Source organism: Heloderma suspectum, chromosome Z, assembly GCF_057233095.1.
Source record: "Heloderma suspectum isolate Gila_16-S chromosome Z, 16-S_ref, whole genome shotgun sequence".
In the NCBI taxonomy this organism is placed as follows: Eukaryota; Metazoa; Chordata; class Lepidosauria; order Squamata; family Helodermatidae; genus Heloderma; species Heloderma suspectum.
Genome location: NC_139476.1, coordinates 12,885,650 through 12,906,870, shown reverse-complemented (window position 1 = coordinate 12,906,870; position 21,221 = coordinate 12,885,650). Strand labels below are relative to the sequence as shown.

General features: G+C 47.2%; 1 protein-coding gene across 29 annotated transcripts in view; it reads right to left on the bottom strand.

Moving 5' to 3' along the window:
* Positions 1–9: 9 nt before the first annotated feature.
* GATAD2A (GATA zinc finger domain containing 2A) overlaps positions 10–21,221 on the bottom strand; it is a 105,671-nt gene continuing 84,459 nt past the window's right edge. For 19 of the 29 annotated variants that reach the window (XM_084825554.1, XM_084825569.1, XM_084825582.1 and 16 more), the window contains 4 exons: positions 18,953–19,238; positions 16,167–16,459; positions 10,577–10,760; positions 10–7,858 (listed from right to left, as the gene is read on the bottom strand). In XM_084825554.1, the coding sequence (XP_084681680.1) occupies positions 7,725–7,858; positions 10,577–10,760; positions 16,167–16,459; positions 18,953–19,238 (897 nt within the window). In that variant the 3' untranslated portion in view covers positions 10–7,724. The remainder of the gene's footprint in view (positions 7,859–10,576; positions 10,761–16,166; positions 16,460–18,952; positions 19,239–21,221) is intronic. The other 10 variants (XM_084825573.1, XM_084825574.1, XM_084825580.1 and 7 more) reach the window with 1 other exon arrangement.

Genomic DNA, 21,221 nt, shown 5'->3' with positions numbered 1-21,221 from the left:
GCCTCCGGGCGTCCCCCTTTGATGACGCTGGAGCGAGCGCCGCCCCGGAGCGCCGTGACGGAGCCTCCGCCCGCCCGCCCGCCGCGAGCGCGCGGGAGTGGTCACCGCGTATACGCCGGCGGGGCGCACGGGCGGCGGGGCGGGGAAGCCGCTGTCTGTGCTTATCACCGCTCGCTCGCTCGCTCGCTCGCTCAGGCGCCGTCGGATGAGAGCTGCCTCGGAGCACGTACAGAGTGCCCCGTTGGCCCAAACGGGATCGTAAGAACACCTAAAATCAGCAGGCGCCTGGGCCTGTACAGTGCCATTTTGCCCAGAGAAGAAATTATATAAACACACACGTTCCTGAGGGCGAGTAGCGTGCTTTTGGCAGAGAGCGCAGGAACGGGCGGGTGTTTTAAGAGGATGGAAGGACAAAGCGCTCCAGCAAATGAATTTAAAAGCATGACAAAGGCCCCGAATAGACAACGTACCTCTGACTATGAACGGGGCACTTTCCCCCTAAACCAGCCTCCCTCACCTTAGCGCCCTCCGGATGTTTTGGACTACAACCCCCATCCCCCTGACCGTCGGTCATGTTTCATGGGGCTGCCCTGGACCAAGGGGGCGGGGAGTGCACTCCTCCGGATGCGGTTGGACTGTGAGTTCCACCAGCCCTCCCCAGCCTAACCAACCCTGAAGGATGGGACTTGAGGTCCAGCATTTGGAGTACTGTCCATTCCCCATCTTGGGCCTGACTGGACGGCGCTCGTAACTAAAAGCACAGAGCTTCCAAGGATGGAGCACCTTCTCTCAGGTGTTTCTGAAAAATCCTCACAAAGCAGCAAGGCGGCTTATTTATTAATGAGGTATCTAGAACCCTAGAATTGGGGGACGGAGGGCATGTTTGAAGGCCATCCAGTCCAACCCCTAGCTTGAGGCAGGTAACCCAAGAGATGGCTGCCTAGGCCCTGCTTGAAGACCTCCAGCCAGGGAGCATCCCTCTGACCCAGCCACCCAGCCAAACCTCCTGTGGGGTTATTGGTTCCATTGCCAATCCTCTCTTGCGGTTGAACTGGTTGAGGACTTTCTCTTAATGTTCCACCAAAATCTGCCCACCTGTAACTTTCAGCCCCTGAGATCTGGTCCTGCTCTCTGGGGCAGCAGCACCACCAGCATCTTGGAAGAAGGAACAGAGGAAGCTGTCTCATATGGTGGCCCTACAACTCCCATCTTCCCTCAGCACTGCCTCTGCTAGCTCAGGCCGATGGAAGTTGTAGGCAAAAACTCTTCTGTTATTCAGCCAGACCCACCAGCCTTCCCCAAGCTGGTGTCCTCTGGATGTGTTGGGACTACATTCCCCATGCTGGCTGGGGATTCCTGGGAGTTGTAGTTCAACACATCTGGAAGGCAGCAGGATGGGCAAGACTAGTCAGCATTGGATCTAGTTGTAAGTAGGCACAATTCTCAGGCTTTAATAGGAGATACTGTGGACTGAACCTGGGACCTTCCGTTTCCACAGTAGGGGCTCTACCACTGCCCTACAGCCCTTCCCTCAACCGGGCTAAATGTCGACCTTGAACGGAGAAAAATCAAAATGAAGGTTGTGGACTTTTCCTAACTTATACAAGCATTTGCTCTGAAAAGTGATTAAAAGCAAGAAATTCTAGGCAGATGGAATTTCTCTCTTTCTCTGCTCCCCCTGTCCTCGTCAACAGACAAACTTGATCTTTTTTTAAAAACATCTCTATCGAAAGCATTGCTACTGCGATTGCTCTTTCAAAAGGTGAAAAAGGCCATAAGCAGTGGAGATGATTCTGCACCAGCCCAGGACAACTGGAAAGATATGCAACATTATTAAGAGCAATATCATGTGTGAGATAAGGTTAAAAGCAGCCCCACAAACGTATGTTGTTAATGCAAGCCCCCTTGCACTCCTTTCTGGATTGAAAGCTCCCAGAGAAATAAAACTGCTACAGGCACAATCCTATGCATATTTAGACAGAAATAAGTTTGGCTGGGGAATGCTGGGAGCTGTCGGATTTATTTGTCTAAACGTGCCTAGGATGGTCCCCTGAATTTGTATGGAAGTGACATTTTACTTTGTGGTGGGATGTGCCCATCCAAAACACCTTGAGATAGGCAAAATGATCAGGATTTTTATTCCTTCCTTGCGTTAGCAGTTGGAGAAGTCTTGGCCTCTTTCTTCCAAGCACAGACTGAGCAAAAATATAAAGACTTAAGTGGCCCTACCCAAGTCAGAAGGTCCTTTGCTGGTGCAACACTACCTGGCAGACAAGGAAGCTTAAGGATAACGGATTTGAGACTTATCCCAATTTCTGTATGCTAAACTCAAAAACTGACAAACTGAAGACTTAGTTTACTTTAAAACAAGGGTGTCTAATCTTAATTCTGTGGGCCAAATGTGTTCCTCTGGGGAGCCCTAGCTTGTTCAAAATCGAATTCGGCCCTCAGGCTTAAAAAAGACTCAACACCCCTGCTTTAAAATATAATCACTGTGGCTGTTGTTTCCATTAATATGTACTGTTTAAAGCTGTTTTTATTTATTGCCAGTTTTAACAAAACTACACAAGTATAAGATCTTTAAAAACACACACACAGCAAAGGCACTCCACATATGTTCAGAAATACTCAGACTTTAGGTTCATTATAAGAAAAATGTTGGCTGTTTCCAAGAAAATAGCCAGCACTAGAGAAACTCAGAAGCAGGACTTGAGGGTAATGTCCCGCCTTATCTCTCCTTCTCCATGCCATCTGATTTACTACCCATCAGAGGTGCTAGGAGGGAAGTCAATGTAGTGTAGGGGTTAGAGTGTTGGACGGGGAGATCCCGGTTCAAGCCCCCCACTCGGTCAGGAAGCTCACAGTGACTTTGGGCTTGTTGCTGAATCTTAGCCTAACCTACCTCACAGGGATGTTGTGAGGATAAAATGAAGGAGGAAGAGGATCATGTATTCCACCTCGGAGGAAAGAAATGTAGAAGATAAATCAAGTAAGCCCATGCCTTAGCACTGCATTACGTGAAGGAGCAGTTCTGCTACAGCAATGTTGCGGGTGAGGGGAGATATGCTGGGGGATGAGAAAAATTAATAACCCCAGCTGAACACTAGCAGTGGGAGGAAAGGATTCCATGGATAAACGTCCAACTCTAAGAAGTACCAACGGTTTTAGTAGGAGGTAGCTGGTAGGGTTGAAATCCAATGCTACTAACGTTGTAGTATCCAAGAGCAGAAATTGCTAAGGAAGGCTTTTCTCCCCACCAGTTTTAAGCATACAAGTTTCTAGTCCTTAAGAGTGCCACAAGAGGGGCAGAGGCAAGGCCACTCCATCCTAAGAGTTCTCTACAGTATAAGTAGCTTTAACACATTTCGTCACACCCCTTCGAGATATCTCCCCTCACCCAGCCAAAGTCTTCCTTCACGCACACATATCTTGACAAAGTTACACGAAGAATATTTTTCTTGCTCCGGACTACATAAACTCAAGTGAAGAGGAATTAACAGGAAGAGACTATGCTGCAGATCATTTCATCCGCTTCCTTATCAAACATCAGTTACCTCCAGTACCCAGATTTGCACAATTTATTGTGGCGGTAGCCTGCAGGCAAAACCCACTTCTTAAGATGTACTACAGAAGAGTGTTACTTTCTTGTTTTACAGGGGGGTTGCTAGCACACCTCCATCTTTCTACATCCATTTTCTTTGTGTTTAAGATGCAAATGGAAAGATGAGAGTGAAACGTTGCAAGCTCAACTGGCAGCTTAGAACAGGGTTGGGGAACCTCGGGTCTGAGAGCCAAGTTCCCCAGAGGGCACCAACCCATCTCCTCTGAGCATTTGCTGCCTTTCTAGTTTATGTGTGGCTTTCCCGCCCATTATAAAAGATTGAAATGCTTCGTTACTGGCTGCAAGTGCTTTAAGCTAAAATATGCTGGTATTTTTTGGCCACCCCCACCACTGGAATGCAGCCCCCGAGACCTTCTCCAAAATGGAATTCAGCCCTCAAGCTGAAAGAGGTTCCCCAGCCCTGGTTTAGAAGATCCAAACACATCAGTTGCTTCAAGTTTGTAAGGTTTATTTCCCGGACCTCCAAACCAACAGTTCCAGCCCAATTCGAGAGTTTCCGACATGCCTTGTTTCGCTTTTTTTTTTTTCATTGAAAAAGGAAATGGCTTTTTGAAACATCTTCCTGTCCCCAGCCTTGGGGGAGGGGGGGGGCGCTGCAATGGTTGGTCAAACCCACTACTCTATGTTACAGTCGAGAGAAGGTAAACCCAAGCCTTCTTGACTTCTAGGAAATTCTGGACAGACACACAAAAAGCTGGGCTTCTAAACTGCAACAAAACAGAAGGAGGTAAGCATCCAAAGTAGATCACAAAGAAGAGAAATGGGTTCTCAGGATGCAAAATTGAATTTATTGTAAGAAGCCCAACATGTTTAGGCCTCCCCCCGCCCTTATTTTAGGCCTTCTTCAAGGGGTAAAGAAAACATTCTGCAGAATTTTTTCAGCAAAAAATTTTCTCCTGTGTCAATCTACTGGTGACTGTAGATTGACAAAAGAGACAAACTTTTGCTGAAAAAATTCTGCAGACTTTTTTCTTTACCACCTGAAGTCCTAAACTACGAGAAAAAAAGGCCGGAATGCGTTGGGCTTCTTACAATAAATTCAGTTTTGCATCCTGAGAACCCATTTCTCTTCTGATCTTCTAAATTGCAAACACTGATACATGCCAAATCTGAGGCAGACAAAATAGTTTTGTGGGTGGAATAGAAATATCAGAGAAGTTCAAGGGCATGTCTACACCAGAGTTGCAAACCGAGATTTCTGGCCTGCTTTAACCACTTGCTCTCAACTAAGGAACTCTGGTATGTGTGTTCCTAGAAGGGGTAAAGCAGTCTTACAAATGAAGGCTTCCTGAAATTCTTTAGGGCAGGGCTGGGAAGAATCTGTAGTCCACCAGGCGTCGGCAGATCTACACCCATCCCCTCCAGCCTAGCTCAAGCATTCCCCAACCTGGTGCCCTCCAGATGTGTTGGCCAGCATGGGCAATGGGAGCTATAGTCCTAACACATCTGGAACGCAGCAGGTTGGGAAAGGCTATGTTAGCTTAAGGACTTGTTGTGTAGGTGGTGCAGATGAGAGAGAGAAAGCGAGCTAAAATATCCTGACTATTTTTGTTCAAAACAAAACCCACTCAGAATGCTGGATTTAAGCACCCACCAGATTCGACGGGGAAGAAAAAAAGAGCATTGGAACTCTCATCTTAAAAAGAAACCCAAACATTTACGGACAAGGTGGCTCCTGTTCTTATCTCCCAAAATCTACATCTTCCCTGTTGGAATTTGGTGGGTATTTGGTATGAAGTTACGGGTTTTTACAAAGAAATGCAGAGAATACAGGATTGCTACTCGACTGAATGTAGAACAGTGCAATCTAAATACCAATGCTTATAGAAAAGGGGAAAGGAATCAGAAGGAGCTTTTTATTACAATGCAACAGTCATTTCTGAAGAGAGATCCCTGCCTCTGTACAGCAGTGGTTTGTATTTTTAAATTATCTAACTTGCAGCTAACAAAATACCAGACCCTTCCCGAGAAAGGTTCAACTGTTCATATTAATCCCCTGCTACCTGCTCCTCTTTATATATAGATATATGTATAAATTTATATAATTTTTTGCAATCAACCCCTCATATCAGCACTACATCTAGTACCAACATGTTCTGAAGAACAGTAATTTAAAAAGGGTGTACTTCCGCCTCTAGAGCAAACAAAGAAATTTAATAGCACTGGATGGAAGGGGAGACTTGTAGATCTGATGTTTCTGGAATTCGCTTCTCTTCTTGGAAAATGTGATTTAAAGCAAAATTAGCCAAGGTACTAGGAAAAAACAACAATACATTTTGACAGCCGTACGTTTGAAGGGAGAGTTGCATGTTGAACAGACCCAGTGTGTACGTAATGGCAATTGCTGGGTTGTTCACCCCAGGAATTGCCAGAACTGAGCATGTGTGCTGTGTCCTGTGAACTTGTTGCTTCCACTTTCAATCAACAGCCCAGGCACTCCTCGTTCCTGGGTGTTATCGTGGCATCCAGACTCAGGAACTCTGGCTTGCTTAGCTGTTGAACAACCCAGAGTTAACCCAACAAGCACCCATAGTTTGTTGTTGGGTTAACTTTGCATTGTTTAACCTGCAAGCAACCTAAAATTCCTGGGTTCATATGTTGGGGTGTTCTGGACAAGTGCAAGGAAGGCAGCACACTTGCTTCTTCCTGCTCAACCACAGCAATTCCTCGGTTAAACAACCCAGGAATTGCTGTTATGTGTGAATCGGGTTATTGCAAAGAATGACATTCCTTGGGCAGGGAAGGGAAACTATGGATTGGCGACAGCAGCTTTCTGCAGCCATGTTGTACTTGTAAAGCTACTGACCAGACCTAGAATTGTTCAAAAGTGTGAAGGCCATTTTTTTCCACCCCAATGGAGACAAGCGGACTTTGTCTCATGGTGTTGTTTTATTAATTTTTTTTATAACACAAACTTCTTTCACTCCTCTGGTCCCTTCTGCTCCACATATCTAAATTGCACACTGTTCCTAGACAGCCAAGTAAAAACTTTTCAAAAAGGAGAGCAACCGAAGGGGGGGAGGGGAACCCCAATCAGTTTTTTTTTAAAAAATTGCCTCCTCACTTCTCCCCTTTTTCAAACCATCTTTGGGAGCTTGGGACAAAAAAAACCCAAACAAAAAGCCACCCAACCCCAACTGTTCATTCTATCCAAAGTAAGGATATTCAGCACAGCTGCTTGGTATAAACTGTTCTCTAATTTTTAGGCTATCGAAATGTCCAGGGCAAAACATCTGTCTGAAACAGGATCCAGTTTATTATTATTTTTTAAAAAAGACGTAAGCCCTCATGTTCGGTTGCTTTATCTCCTCTGGCGGTGGCGAGTCCATTTGCATTTGTTCATAATATAAGTTATTGGATTTTTAAAAAAACAAAACAAAAACCAAGACACCAAACCCCACCATCATCCTTTATAATAGTGTCTCCTTGGGAACTGTGGGGGGGGGGGGGGGAAGAGAGACGAGGGAATCAGTCCACACTTGCTGATTTCTTCCACTAGTGCCAGGTCCCAGTTCTGCTGCCCGTGAGTGGAAAGGAGTACATCCTCGATCGCTAACAACAGCTGTACGATCAACCAAAAAGAAAAATTAATCTAAAAGTTACCTTAAAAATAAAAAAATCAATGTAAGGCGGGGAAAGGGGAGACCAAAAGCATCCAAGAGCACTCGTCTTGTGCAGTTCCTCGTTCTGTACTAGTGCTGATCATAAAACATAACCCCCAAAACTAAAGAGACAAAATACACAAAAGAAAATAATAATAATAATAAACGAGATTCTCCTCTCCGAGACAGGCTTTGCCATCAGCAAAAACAAAACAAAAAGTCGCAAGATTTTGGTAGCCTAACGTTTCATTACCACCCTTCCGAGCGTCCGTCCCACCCTGCAGGAAGTGTTCGTGGCCCCAAGCGGGCCTTCCTGCAAACCCTGCGGGGAGATCCAGCTAGGCTCAAAAGCAGGTTTTCCACTACGGTGGGATTCCAGGGAGTGGGGTGGGGAGTGGGTGGGAAGGGTGGCAAAATCAAGTGGGAGGGGAAAGAGAAAAACCCCAAAAAAGATGAAATAAAAAGGTAGACATCTTCCACTCAAGGCGGAGGTTGCTGCGTTATTTCCACGTGGCAGATTGAGGGATAGATCGCGGAGGGATCATATCCAGAAGATATTCGCGCTGACGGTCCACAGCTGAAGAGGTCGTTTTGTGCACGGTGAGACTAGGGTTAACGAAGTTCAGTGCCCCACCTGGAGAGAGGAAATATGAGGGTTATGGGTTCCACCCTGCAAGGACTACATGTAACTGACAATCATTCCCTCTAACACCAAACACAGGTGGGGAGTTCCAATGGCCATGTAGTCAAAGTCAAGCCACTAAGAAACAAAACGGAGGGCTCAGCATGCTTGGGGGAACCTTGAGGTTCAGAGACATAAAAAATAAAACAAAAACTGCAGGTCCCACTTGTATCCGTCTAAAACCAGCCTTACCCAACCTAGGGTCCTCTGCCAGCATGGCCAGTGGCTAGGGCTGATGGGAGCTGTAGTCCAACAAAATCTAGGGAGCCAAGGTTGGGAAAGGCAGAGGGTTCTAAACAATTATATGCGGAGGGCGCTAGATACAGAGCCCAGTGCAGGGCCATGATGCTTAAAGAGGAGGGGCTGTGCGGGGAAGGGAAGGGCAGGCTCAGTTCTCAAGGGACGGGGGCCCCAGGGCTAGATGCAGCTTAAAACCCCTCCCATAGGAACCCCGAAAGCTGCCTTCTACTGAGCCAAACCAATCCCATATTGCCAACCATACTGCAGGGTTTCAGGCAGGTCCCCCCCCCCCCCCCCGACCCACTTGGAGATGCTGGGGATCAAACCTGGCACCTTCTGCCTGCAAAGCAGGGGCTCAGCCACGGACCCTCTTTTTTTATTTTAAGTGATGGAGCAAATGAAAACAGCAGTTTTAGAAGGGCATTTTAACAAGACTCCCTATGCCTCGAGACTCTGCCCCTGCCGTACTGGCAAAGTGGAAGATCTGCCTCATTACTTATTCTATTGCCCTATTTATTCTCAAATTCTTTCTAAATATTTCCATTGTTTTCTTGAAAAAAAGTCCAGCTGGTCCGATTTAGACAGAATACACTTTTTGTTTACTTCCAAAAGAAAGACAGTCTTATTGGCATTGACCAATTTTGCTCTCACAGCCCAATCGCATACAGCTAATTTTATGACCTTGTAGGAAATTAAAAAATAATATGATTTGTTTGATTTCTTTTATGTATGTTTTATCTTTGTTATTATTTTGCTTGTTGTAACCTCTGGTTGAAACAATAAAAGCTTTGATTGATTGATTGACATTTTAAGTGAAATTCAATCTATGACTAAGAAGGCAGATTTGTGGGTTGAAAGGCCCATAAAGGGACAGGAGACATGTTCCCTGCCACTTTGCCACTAGAACCTTCACCCTTTTGAGCTTTGGTTTGCTGGGGCAGGGGCGGGGAACCTGTGGCCCCATAGATGTGATTGGACTACGATTCACATCGACCCTTGCTAGGGAGGCTGGTGGCTCCGATGTCAGTGGGGCTGTGAATCCACTCTGGTTTCAGTCAAAACCAGCCCGAACTCTGAGCTATCCAAACTGCTGAACCCTATCCCCAAAATGGACCCAGCACCTTGGATAGCTCCTTTAGAGTTCTGACTGAAACCCAGAGCGGATTCACAGCCTCACTGATGTTGGAGATGCCAGCCTCCACTGCCCATGCTGGCCAGGGCTCATAGACCAACAACATCTAGAGAAGCACGGGCTCCTTGTCCTTGAGCTCCAGCCGGGCACAACCCTCGTCCTCTGAAATGGGACTGTCTCCTGCGCCCCACCTCCAGCTCACGTTTGCCAAAGCCAACTCAACCCACCCTGAGTGGATCCCACATGTGCTCCAACGGATTCACTCAAGAATCATTGCACAAGGAGATTAAGAATAGTTGTGCAAGGAGAGACAATTACGTCAGGTCCTCCAAGAACAGCCTTGCTCACCCTGGTGCATTCCAGATGTGTTGCAATACAGTCTAACACATCTGGGGGGCAAGCCTGGTTGGCAAAGCTGTCCAAGGGCAACGGCTGCAACCTCTTGCTGATTAATCAGTTAGATTTAAACCAGTAAATAAAACATAGGAAACTGTCTTCTGTTGAGCCAGATCACTGCTCCATCTAGCCCAGTATTCTTTACGCTAGCCTTCTCCAACCTCCAGATGCACTGGACGACGACTCCCATCATCCATATGGGAGTTGTACTGCATCCGGTTGATGCACGTGCCCAACTCCTCTTTCCACGCACCCCCACCCCATCCCTAGAAAGAGAACATTGGGATGTGCAAGTATGATTTACATTTACATAAAATTCTGGTTGTAAACTGATGGCTAAAAATACTGCTGCAACCTTATTCTTAAAAACAATTTTGTTCACTGGTTAAAAAGAAGAGAACGCAACCGATGCAATTTTAAATACATTCAATTAAACTGACTGAAACACTCAATTAAATTCACCATGTTTTTAAAAAAGAAAGTTGGGTAACAGCCCTAAGACAGACACCAAAAGAGAGGGCTGGCTTTTCCGAGACTTGCATTTTGAGAGGTACTATGATTGCTTAGAACAGCTTCCCCTAACTCAGAGCCCTCCAGATCTGTTAGACTACAAATCCCAGAATCCCCCAGGCATTCCGGGAGTTGTACTCCAACACCTGGAGGGCACCAGCTAGCTTGAAATAACCCATGATGCTTTGCAACAGAAGATGGAGGGCTCAGCACACCCGGAATGCTTTGCAACCACAGATTCACCAGAAGGAGAGGAGGAGAAAAATGAACAAAGAACACCCCTTTCACACAGACAGTCATTTTTTTTTCTTTCAGAAAGAATGCCGGCCGGACAAGGGAGCGCGGTCAGCGGCGGTGACAAAGACAAGAGGTCCCGAGAGCAGGTCATCTACCTGTATTGATGAGAGTCTTCTTCCAAGTGTAAGCACCTCCTTTGCCGATGGGTCTCTGAGCACGCTTACCTTGCCTGCCACCAAGTATGGCCACACCGGAGGCATTCTGCAACTTGGGCGACGGGCTAAATGCATGCAGGACTCCACGGGGGGTGCTGACGCTTCGGGGCAGCTGGCTGGAGGCCTGGACAACAAGGACAAAGAAGAGGAGATGAGAGACTATGAAGGACTAGAAATGAGACCTGCATGAAAACCTTCCTAGATCTGGAGATCGGAGCTCCCACCACCCAGTGACCAAGTCAAGCTGCTGGGTATCCGCTGTTTGTTTTTGCACAGTCCTTGCTCTGGGGCAGTCATCCAATCTAACTAATCTGTTTTACCTCCTATCTAATCTATCTATCCATCTATCTAAAGCAGGGGTGCAGAACTTAGGCAGGGGCCAAATTTAGCCCCCAGGCATCTTAATCTGGCCCTCTGGGATTCCCCAAAAGGCCACACTCCTTCCCTTCGCCTCACCCACTTCCCTCTAACCACCAGTAGTTTTGTAGTTTCCTGGCTTCTGTGCAATTTTTCCCCAGTTCTAGAAATGCCCCTCCTAATGCTCAGTTACCGGCAGTAAGAGCTTTATGCTAAAATATGCTGGTATTTTTTGCCCCTGATCCTTTTTGCCTTCAGTCCAGCCCAGCCCACCCCTTGCAAGCAATCCAAACTGGAACTTGCCCCTTCAGCTGAAAGTGGTTCCACAGCCCTGACTGAGAACGTATTTTTATCCTGCTCCTCAGCCACAAAGGCTGTCTTGCATATAAGACAGTCACTGCCTAGAGATGTGAAGGCTGGGGGAAAAATAGAAAAATTTGGGAACCCCCTCCTTTTTTCTGAGGACCGTTTTTCTTTCTCCCCCAAAACTGGAAAAATTGAACAGCTTTGGATTATGAAATATTTTCTTGTAGAATTTAAGACAATTTATATATTGTTACCCAGCCTTTACTTCCCGCAAAATGATTTCTAAAGACTATGTAATAAGAACATTTTTATAGAAAGACTAGCGATGTGAAATGTCTGGAACTAATGAAACCATAAGGGGAAAAATTTCAGATCCATTTCAGGTGGGCTTCAGGCTGGGCACTGGACAGAAACGGCCTTGGTCGCCTTGGTGGATGATATGAGGAGGGCTCTGGATAGGGGCGAATGCTCCTTCCTTGTCCTCCTTGACCTCTCAGCGGCTTTTGATACCATTGACCACGGTATCCTCCTAGAGGGGTTGGGCATTGGAGACACTGTATTGCACTGGTTCTGGTCCTCCCTCTCCAGCAGGTACCAGAGGGTAGCACTGGGAGAGGAGGTTTCGGACCCGTGGCTGCTCAGTTGTGGGGTGCCACAGGGTTCCATCCTCTCCCCGTTGCTATTTAACATCTATGTGAAGCCGCTGGGGGCTATCATCAGGAGGTTTGGGGTGCGGTGTCATCAATATGTGGATGACACGCAGCTCTGCCTCTCGTTCAGATCTTCACCAGTAGAATCCCTGTCCATATGTCTGGAGACTGTGAGTGGCTGGATGGGGAGGAATAAGCTGAAGCTGAACCCTGACAAGACCGAGGTACTTTTGGTGGGAGACAAGAGGAGGCTGGGGGATGTTGACCTGGTGTTGAATGGGGTACGGCTACCCTTGAAAGACCAGGTCTGCAGCCTGGGGGTCTTTTTAGACTCCCAGCTGTCCATGAAGGCTCAGGTGTCAGCTGTGAGCTGGACAGCGCTGTACCAATTCCATCTGATACAGCGGCTGTGCCCCTTCCTTCCCAACCATCTGCTCCCATCAGTGGTACGTGCCCTGGTCTCCTCTCGTTTAGACTACTGTAATGCACTCTATGTGGGGTTACTCTTGAAGATGGTTTGGAAGCTGCAGCTGGTGCAGAATGCGGCGGCTCTCCTGATTAAAGGCAGCCGCCGGTGAGATCACATCACTCCAGTGCTGAAGGAGTTGCACTGATTACCAGTTGTTTTCCAGGCCAAATTCAAGATGTTGGTTTTGACCTTTAAAACCCTATATGGTTCCGGCCCAGCCTATCTTAAGGAGCGCCTCCAGCAACACCAAACAGACCTCTTAACAAGATCAGTCTTGGATGGCCTTCTCTCTGTCCCATCAGCCAGGACAGTTAGACTGGTGAGGACAAGGGAGAGGGCCTTCTCTGTGGTGGCCCCCACTCTGTGGAACTCCCTCCCTAGGGAACTCCGCCATACTCCCTCTTTAATGAGCTTCTGCCACGCATTAAAAATGTGGTTGTTCAGGCAGGCATTTGGGGTGGGTTAGGGTATTTTTTAGAAAGATTATGTTTTTAATGAAGAATTTTATTGTTTTAAACTGCTCTATTGTTGTACATCGCCCAGAGTGGCTGGGTGACCAGCCAGATGGGCGATTAATAAAACAAACAAACAAACAAACAAATATTGTTTTAATCCTCTCTGTAAGATTCCTGGCATAGTTAGTTCTTTCATTCCTTATTAAAGTTTTTGATCTAAAGTATATTTTATTAATAGACATTTATGCTCAGTTTCCCAACATGTGAGTAGAGTCAACATTGTGCATTCTTGACAGCTTGGGTTTTGTTCTACAGAGTCCTGTGTTTCTGATGCTGTAGCAGTTATTTAATGTACTTCTAATGTATTCAGACAAGAACTACAAGTTTACTAACTGAGTTTACCTTTAAAAGCTTTAAAACATAATTATAATTTTATGAGAAAACGAAGTCTTATATAAAATACTTTAGGAAGAGAAAGGCTGCTTTAAGCAGCCCTCCCCAGCCTGGTGTCCTCCAGATGTTTTGGACTACAGTGCCCAGCATTCCTGACCATTGGCCATGCTGACTGAGGCCAATGGGAGCCGAAGTCCAAAATGTCTGGAGGGCACCAGGTTGGGGAAGGCTGTCCTAAAGCAACAAAGTTTGATCTGTAAAGAGCGCTAAAAAAAGTAAGTATCGCTTATTTTCCAAAATTTCCAATTTTTCCACCCCCCAACCCTGCCCCCCTTCCCATGCCCTCAAAATTTCCGGAGATTTTGCATCTCTATGCCTACACATTTGCAATCAAAAAAAGGCATGACACAGAAGGAAAAAGGAATGGGGAGGGAAGAGGAAAAAAAAAATAAGTAGCCTTTCAACATGGCTGGCAGAATGGCCCTGCTCCCCCTCTCTTCTCCCTCAGGACAGTATTTTGGGGAATGCTGGCCATGTTCTACGTCACACCAAGTTCAAGAGGGCAGTGGTGAGATTACACAGGCTAGAGTCCTACATGAACTGAACAGATGTGCTCTAGAACACGCCCCCAGAATCTCCTTGCCAACCTTGAGGAATCCATCACCCCAGGTGAATTCAGTGTGTAACCTAGAATGCACAGAAACACTCCCCAGGATGGAGTACCTTTCCTTCATGGAAACATCTCTGACCTTTTAAACCTTCTTATGGGGGCAATCTCAGATATGCTTCTGAAGAACTCCAAGGTCCCCCACAACAGAGCTTAAAGAAACTGCTTATATACTGCGTGATATTTCACAACAATGCCAATATTATTATTATTTATTACATTTATGCAACAATTTATCAATACTGACAATGATATTGATAAGAGTATACGACTGATATCAGCCTCCTCCCGTGTGGCACCCTCCCCCTGATGGTTTGGACTGAACAATGGCCATGCTGGCTGGGGATGATGGGAATAATATAGATAAATGCCAAGTTCTGCACCTAGGAAAAGGAAACCAAATGCACAGTTACAAGATGGGGGATACTTGGCTCAACAATACTACAAGTGAGAAGGATCTTGGAATTGTTGTAGATCACAAGCTGAAGGTGAGCCAACAATGTGATGTGGCTGCAAAAAGGGCAAATGGTATTTGGGGCTGCATTAAAGTATAGCTTCCAACTCTCATGAGGTACTAGTTGCCCTCTACTCAGCACTGGTTAGGCCTCATCTGGAGTACTGTGTCCAGTTCTGAGCACCGCACTTTAAGAAGGATGCAGACAAACTGGAGAGGTTTCAGAGGAGGGCAACAAAGATGATCATGGGACTGGAAACAAAGCCCCACAAAGAGAGACTGAAAGAACTGGGCATGTTTAGCCTTGAGAAGAGAAGCCTGAGGGGAGATAAGATAGCGCTCTTCAAGGAGTTGAAAGGCTGTCACAGAGAGGAAGGCCAGGATCTCTTCTCTATCCCCCCAGAGTGCAGGTCACGGAATCATGGGCTCAAGTGACAGGAAGCCGGATTCCAGCTGAACATGAAGAGAAATTTCCTGACTGTTAGAGCAATACTACAATGGAACCGGTTCCCTAGGGAGGTGGTGGGTTTTCCCACACCGGAGGCATTCAAGACGAGGCTGGACAGCCATCTCTCGGGGATGCTCTGACTTGGGTTCCTGCACTGAGCCGGGGGTTGGACTGGATGGTCTTGTAGGTCCCTTCCAACCCTACTGTTCTATGATTCTATGAATTACATCTCACCAGGTTGGGAAGGCTGATTTATGTGAGTGCAGGCTGGCTGGGGGATGCTAGAAGTTGTAGTACAATACAGCCAGAAGGCTCTTCCCAGGGAGATCTGCCTGGCGTCCTCCCTGTATACGTTTAGACACCAGGCTAAGACCTTTCTCTTCCAGCAGGGATTTAATCTTTCATCAGTTGCTCTGATTATTAAATTCACTGCTGGCTTTTTTATATTTTTCATGTTTTAATTATTTTGATATTTCTAATGTTGTATTTATTGTCTACATTATTATTGTTACTTATGATTGTAAACTGCCCTGAGGGCGTTGGCTAGTTGAGTGGTAGATAAATTTAACAAATAAAGCGAATACACACATTATCAACTTATAAATAAAGCAAGGAATCCAAGGCAGCTTACACGGGCCTCCTCCTCTCCATTTTATCCTCACAACAACCCTGTGAGTTAGGTTAGGCAGAGAGTCAGTGACTGGCCCAAAGTCACCCAGCGGGGGCTAGAGCCTGGGTCTCTTGTGTCAAGTCCAACACTGTAACTGTGACATGACACTGCCTCTCTGGTTGATGAGGGAAAGATTCTGATTCAGGAGAGCAACTTTTAGGCCTGGGAAAAATATTCTACAGAGCAAGTGACCTACCTGAATTCCACAGGACTCCTCACCCATCACTGTCTCTGCGGCTGTTCAGACAACAAACTAACCCACGCTCAGTGTGGGCTGTTGAGCGTGGGCTGTTGTTGAACTGTGGGGTAGTGTGTTGAACTGCGGGGTAGTGTGTTGAACCGCGGGTTAGTGTGTTGAACCACGGGTTAGTGTGTTGAACCGCGGGTTAGCGTGTTGTCTGAACCCAGGACATCTTCCTCAGGGTAGCTTGTTAATCTTGTAACGTGGGTTATTTTTCTCAAACAAGACACCTTGAGAACCCATGGTTTGTTGCTGGGTTGTTCAGGGTGGTTAACAAGCCACCCTGCATGGTTAATGAGCCACCCTGCAGAAAATGCCCTGGGTTCAGAGAATGTGCTAAACCGCAGTTCAACCACCCACATGCAACCACTGAGAACAGGTGAGCGTCTGGTGTGATGCCAGTCTCTCTCCCGTACCTACCTGCTTGAGCGAATGATGTTGCTGGGCTATCTGTTCTGGCTTGGTCTGAACCGGGGAGGCCGCTTGCTGCAATATCCGCTGCTCGATTTCCTGCTCCTGCTGCAGGGCCTTGACGAAGGCCGCCTTCAGCCGGCTGGTGTGCTCAGCCTTGAGCGCCTTCTTCTGGTTGGAGGACATGCATGTCTCGCACATGATGGAGCCGCTCTTCTCCTCCCTCCAGCGGCAGGTGAAGTCCGTCTTGCATTGGATGCATGTGTAGGGCTCCTGTGAGGAGGGGGCAACGGAGACTTTGCCTGCGGGAGACACAGAAGGGTCAGTCCGATCCTCCGGTGTCGGAATCACTCGGAGAAGGCAGGCCCCCTGAGCTGGAAAGAGGGCAGGAGAGAAGGCAGGCAGGGAAAAAAAGCAAGCAAGGGTAATGGAGGGACGGATCACGTGTTAGACATGCCTCTTCTCTGTCCCCTCACGCAAACGCCATTGCATTGTGAAACACGATCTTCAGATCTGAGCCGAGTTGCAGGCAGAAGGTCCCAGGTCCGATCCCTGGCATCTCCAGGTAGGGCTGGAGAAATGCCTCCCTGAAACCCTGGAGAGCCATTGCTGCCAGTCAGTGTTGACAATACTGGGCTAGATGGACCCAGGGTCTGACTCAGGATAAGGGAGCTTCCGAAGTTCTTTCGACTTGGGAAAGGGCAGAGGCAGAAGAAAGCAGCAAAGAGGGTGTTGTTGTTGTTAGGCACACAAAAGATTCGGAGCCCAAACTGCATAAAATTTACATATGCTAATATATGCAAATTTAGAAGTAATTACTAGGATTTATTTAAATTTCACAGAAGGCAAAACCTGCCAATTAATTTCCCATCCAAACCACACACACAAGAATTCTTTACTTAATCTACACACTACCCACCCCCCACCCCCAGATCATCTTAAATCAGTACTACCTCTTCAGTTACACTTAATTTGTGAATTAATGTGCAAAAACGACCAACGTTGTTTTTTTATGAGCCCTTTCAAACTGCTGGCACCAATGGAACTTTTTCAGTGGGATTTTTGGGGGAGTGTTGCAGCATCTGGGGAGCGGAGGGTTAAATCCTTCCTTCCCCAGCTATGATTCCCCCTTGAAAATTGCCCCTTGCACGGTAATTAACAGCAGGAAAAACTTTGCATTGGCACAAATGGACACTCAGGGCCCAGGGAAATAGATTTATTTATTTATTAAATTTATCAATCGGCCCTGGGAAATACATCCTGCAATGGAGCTCCTTGGGCCCGCACCTAGTGATGTTCCTAAATAAAACTGTTAAGATAGCAAAAGGGGAATTGTACAGTTCAAGGGAGAGAAGAGCATTCCTTGTCTGTATATGTATTAAAACATTTCAGAGCATCTTCACCCTCACAAGGTAGTGTACAAAACTCCCCAAGGAAAAGATAAAACTGTCAGATTCAAACCACATCACTCCTTTAAAACACACCATGATAAGCAACTCATCCCTAACTCAGCAGTTAATAAAATGCAGACGGAAATAAAATAGGGGGCGCAGGTATTTACTGGGAGAAAGAATCCTATGAAAAAAGCCTCCCGCTCCAGGCTCCGCTGTCTGCTATCCACCAGTCTGACACTTCTTATTCACAAACAGACGTACAGCGGAGCCAGGACTCCTAGGGACACAGCACTGACACTTTTTTATTAGCAGGGTCTCTGCATCATCTGCACCCTGCACTCTCAGAATTCCCCATTTCCTCTGAATTTAGCTGAAGTTGGGGCTGGGGATTTCCCTGCAACAACAACAACAAAAAGTGGTAACACAAAGTATTTTGGGGTGGTCTGGTCTGGAATGGGCAACCAAGATCCATTAGCTTTACGAACAACCTGCTGCTGGCAGAGATGAAAACTGCTACAACCGGTGTGTTGACATAGATCAACACAGTTGCCTGCTTTTTTGGGCTGTCCTTGGGGAATTGGCTTTAGGGGCTGTCATGATGAGTGCCTGCATGTCAACATTTACTATCATGTCACTGTTTTACAGGACTGCTGGAGGCAGAGGGTACCGGTTTGGGGAAGACTGCCTCAAAACATCAAGTGTCTCTGCTCTGACAGGTAGCAGCTCTCCAGACACTTGGGCAGAGAGGGGTTTTCCCAATCCTGCTACCTGGATTGAACCTGGCACCTTCTGTGAGCAAAGGATGTGCCTCAGCACAGAGCAATGGGTCCCCCCAAAGACAGGGCTGGGACAGGACTCCACGAGATCACCGAACGTGACGTTGGGCAGAGAAGTTTAGTTCCCTGAGAATCTCAGCCTGCTTTTAAATATTGTTTTAAAAAATCAAGTTTCTAGCCCTTATGGGCTAAGATGTACTTGAGAGTAGGCAGCCCCTGCCAAAAGGGTGATGGGATAAGATTCCCCATGGTTTGGAGACTCTAGACTTTGTACCCTGCAACTACCAAACCCATAAAAAACTACTCTTAAAAAGTTGCAGAAAATAAGTCATATTAATGTATCCAGGTATCCTAAGGTATCTAGGTTGCGGAATCTAGCTTTCCCTGGTGCAGAATTTTAACAGTTACAGCACACACAGTCCCCCAAGGCAGAATGGTTGGCTCCTTAAATGATTTTTAAAACAGCTTTTCCAAGCCTAGGGTTGCCAGAAGTTGTCAGGCTACAATGCCCATTATCGCCAGCAGCGTGGCCAGGAATGATAGCCTTTGCAAGGCAACAACATCTGGGGATCCCAGGCCATTCCAGAGCCCTTTAAAGTGACTTCTCACAGCCCATCTGCCTCACCTTGCGCTTCTAGTAAGTTCTGCACCACCTCTTCCAACCCAACTAGGTAGATGAACTCGTTATTTGCTGCGCTGGGCAGGAAGTTCATTTCGGGCGCTGGCGGCTTGGGCGGGGGGATCTCCAGGAGGGTCTTCTCCAGCTGCTTCCGCAGGGCCAGCTTGGCGGCCGCTTGGCGGCTGGCGGGGGAGTCGTTGGAGTTGACGATGGAGGCTACGCTGGTCGTGGTGGAGGCAGCGTTCACCTGGGCCGACGTCACTGTGGTACCTTTGAGCGAAGTCGGGGAGGCCTGGAAAAGGGCAGGGGGGGGGAGAAAGGGCCGCGTTTCACATGGACTGCTTGTCCCAGCATCGCCTACCCAAAGGCAGCAACTCTGAAGACTCGAGTAGAGGCTTCTCCCCAGCGTTGAGATCTTATAACGAGAGTGCATAACCTCAGGACTGAGAGACAGATTCAGCCCTCGAGGTCCCCCAAACAGCCACACACCCTTTTCCTGGCCCCAGCCTCTCCCCTCCAGAATCGACCGTTTGGAGGTTTTCTGGCTTTTGCGCATTTTCAATCCCCAGCCCCACCCCCCGGTTCTAAAAGGTGGAAAAGCATCTCCTAAGGCTTAGTTACTGGTAGTAAGTCTTTAAACTAATATATGCTGGTATTGTATTTATTTATTTACAACATTTGTATACTGCTCCACATCTAAACAGATTCTGGAGCAGTGAACAACGAGAGATGAAATGATACAAAGATAAAAAGAACAAGACACGATATTACAATTATTCTTTTTAAAAACAGAATTTTTAAAAAGAATGTTTATTCTTTTATTAAACTGTGGCTTTTCTACCAGGAAAGGCTTCCTGGAAAAGAACTGTTTTCAGGAGGTGCAGAAGATAACGCAGTGTTGGCACCTGCCTGACCTCTGGAAGCAGGGAGTTCCACAGGAAGGGGGCCACCACATTGAAGGCTCTTCTCTGGGTGGACTCCAGTCAGGCCATAGATCCATGTGGAACCACTAGGAGCATGACCTCTGGTGACCTCAGTGACTGGGCAGGTTGGTAAGGGAGAAGGTGCTCTCTCAGGAATGCGGACCCTGGAGAGCTCCTCCAAAATGGAATTTGGCCCTCGGGCTGAAAGAGGTTCTGCCCCCCGCAATACAGATTGAGCCTGAGCCCTTTAGCAAAGGAGGGGTGCTATGACTGAGCTATGGGGCTCCTGTTGAACACAGGAGGCTGCCTTATTCTGAGTTGGACCATCGGTCCATCTAGAGTAGTATCATCTGCATGGATTGATAGCGGCTCTCCAGGGTTTTAAGCAGGAGTCTTTCCCAGTCTTCCCTGCGACCTTTTGGATGCAAAGCATGACCTTTACCACTGAATTATAGACACAGGGTGTTGCCTAATTTGTCCGTCTGTGGACTTTGGCAGAGAAGAGTCTTCCCCATCACCTGCTAAAGAGATCCTTTTAATTGGGAGATGCCAGAGATTAAACCTGGGACATTCTGAACGCAGAGTAGGGGCCCTATCACTGAGCTACAGCCCTTCCCCTAAAGGTAATGTAAGTTTCTAGTCCTCATGGTTCTGAATAAAGGGCTGGCTGAAATAAACCAGTAAACCTGGTTTAAAGTAAACCTGGGACATTCTGAATGCAGAGCAGGGGCCGTACCACTGAGCTACAGCCCTTCCCCTAAAGGTAAAATAAGTTTCTAGTCCTCATGGTTCTGAATAAAGGGCTGGCTGAAATAAGAACAAAGGAAACTGTCTTCTGCTGAGTCAGACCCTTGGTCCATCTAGCCCAGTGTTGTCAACACTGACTGGCAGCGGCTCTCCAGGATTTCATTCAGAGGTCCTTCATAGCCCTATCTGGAGGTGCCGGGGGTTGAACCTGGGACCTTCTACATGCAAAGCTGGTGCTCTAGCAGCCACTGAGCGATGACGCTACTTTGTGAACTGGATGGCAGACAGGCACCATTTCACTACTCCACTGTTTGTTTTACTTCCTCGCACGCACTGAGAGCAAGGATGAGAAGCCCTGCAAAAGGTGCCTAATCACTGTGATTCCAGGAGAGTCACTGATCTGGTCACACAGGTAACAGAATTACCTACCCCACTGGACATCAACAGGAAGGGGACAATGCCAGAAGAGAGAATCATGTGGGACCCGACAGGCAAACCCCCCATGTAGGTGGGACATTCTGGCATGCTTGTGCACTGGATGCAACTGGATCATTTGATCCTTCCGAATATAGCAGAACAGCCTTGGAGGGAGTCAGGCCAAGAGC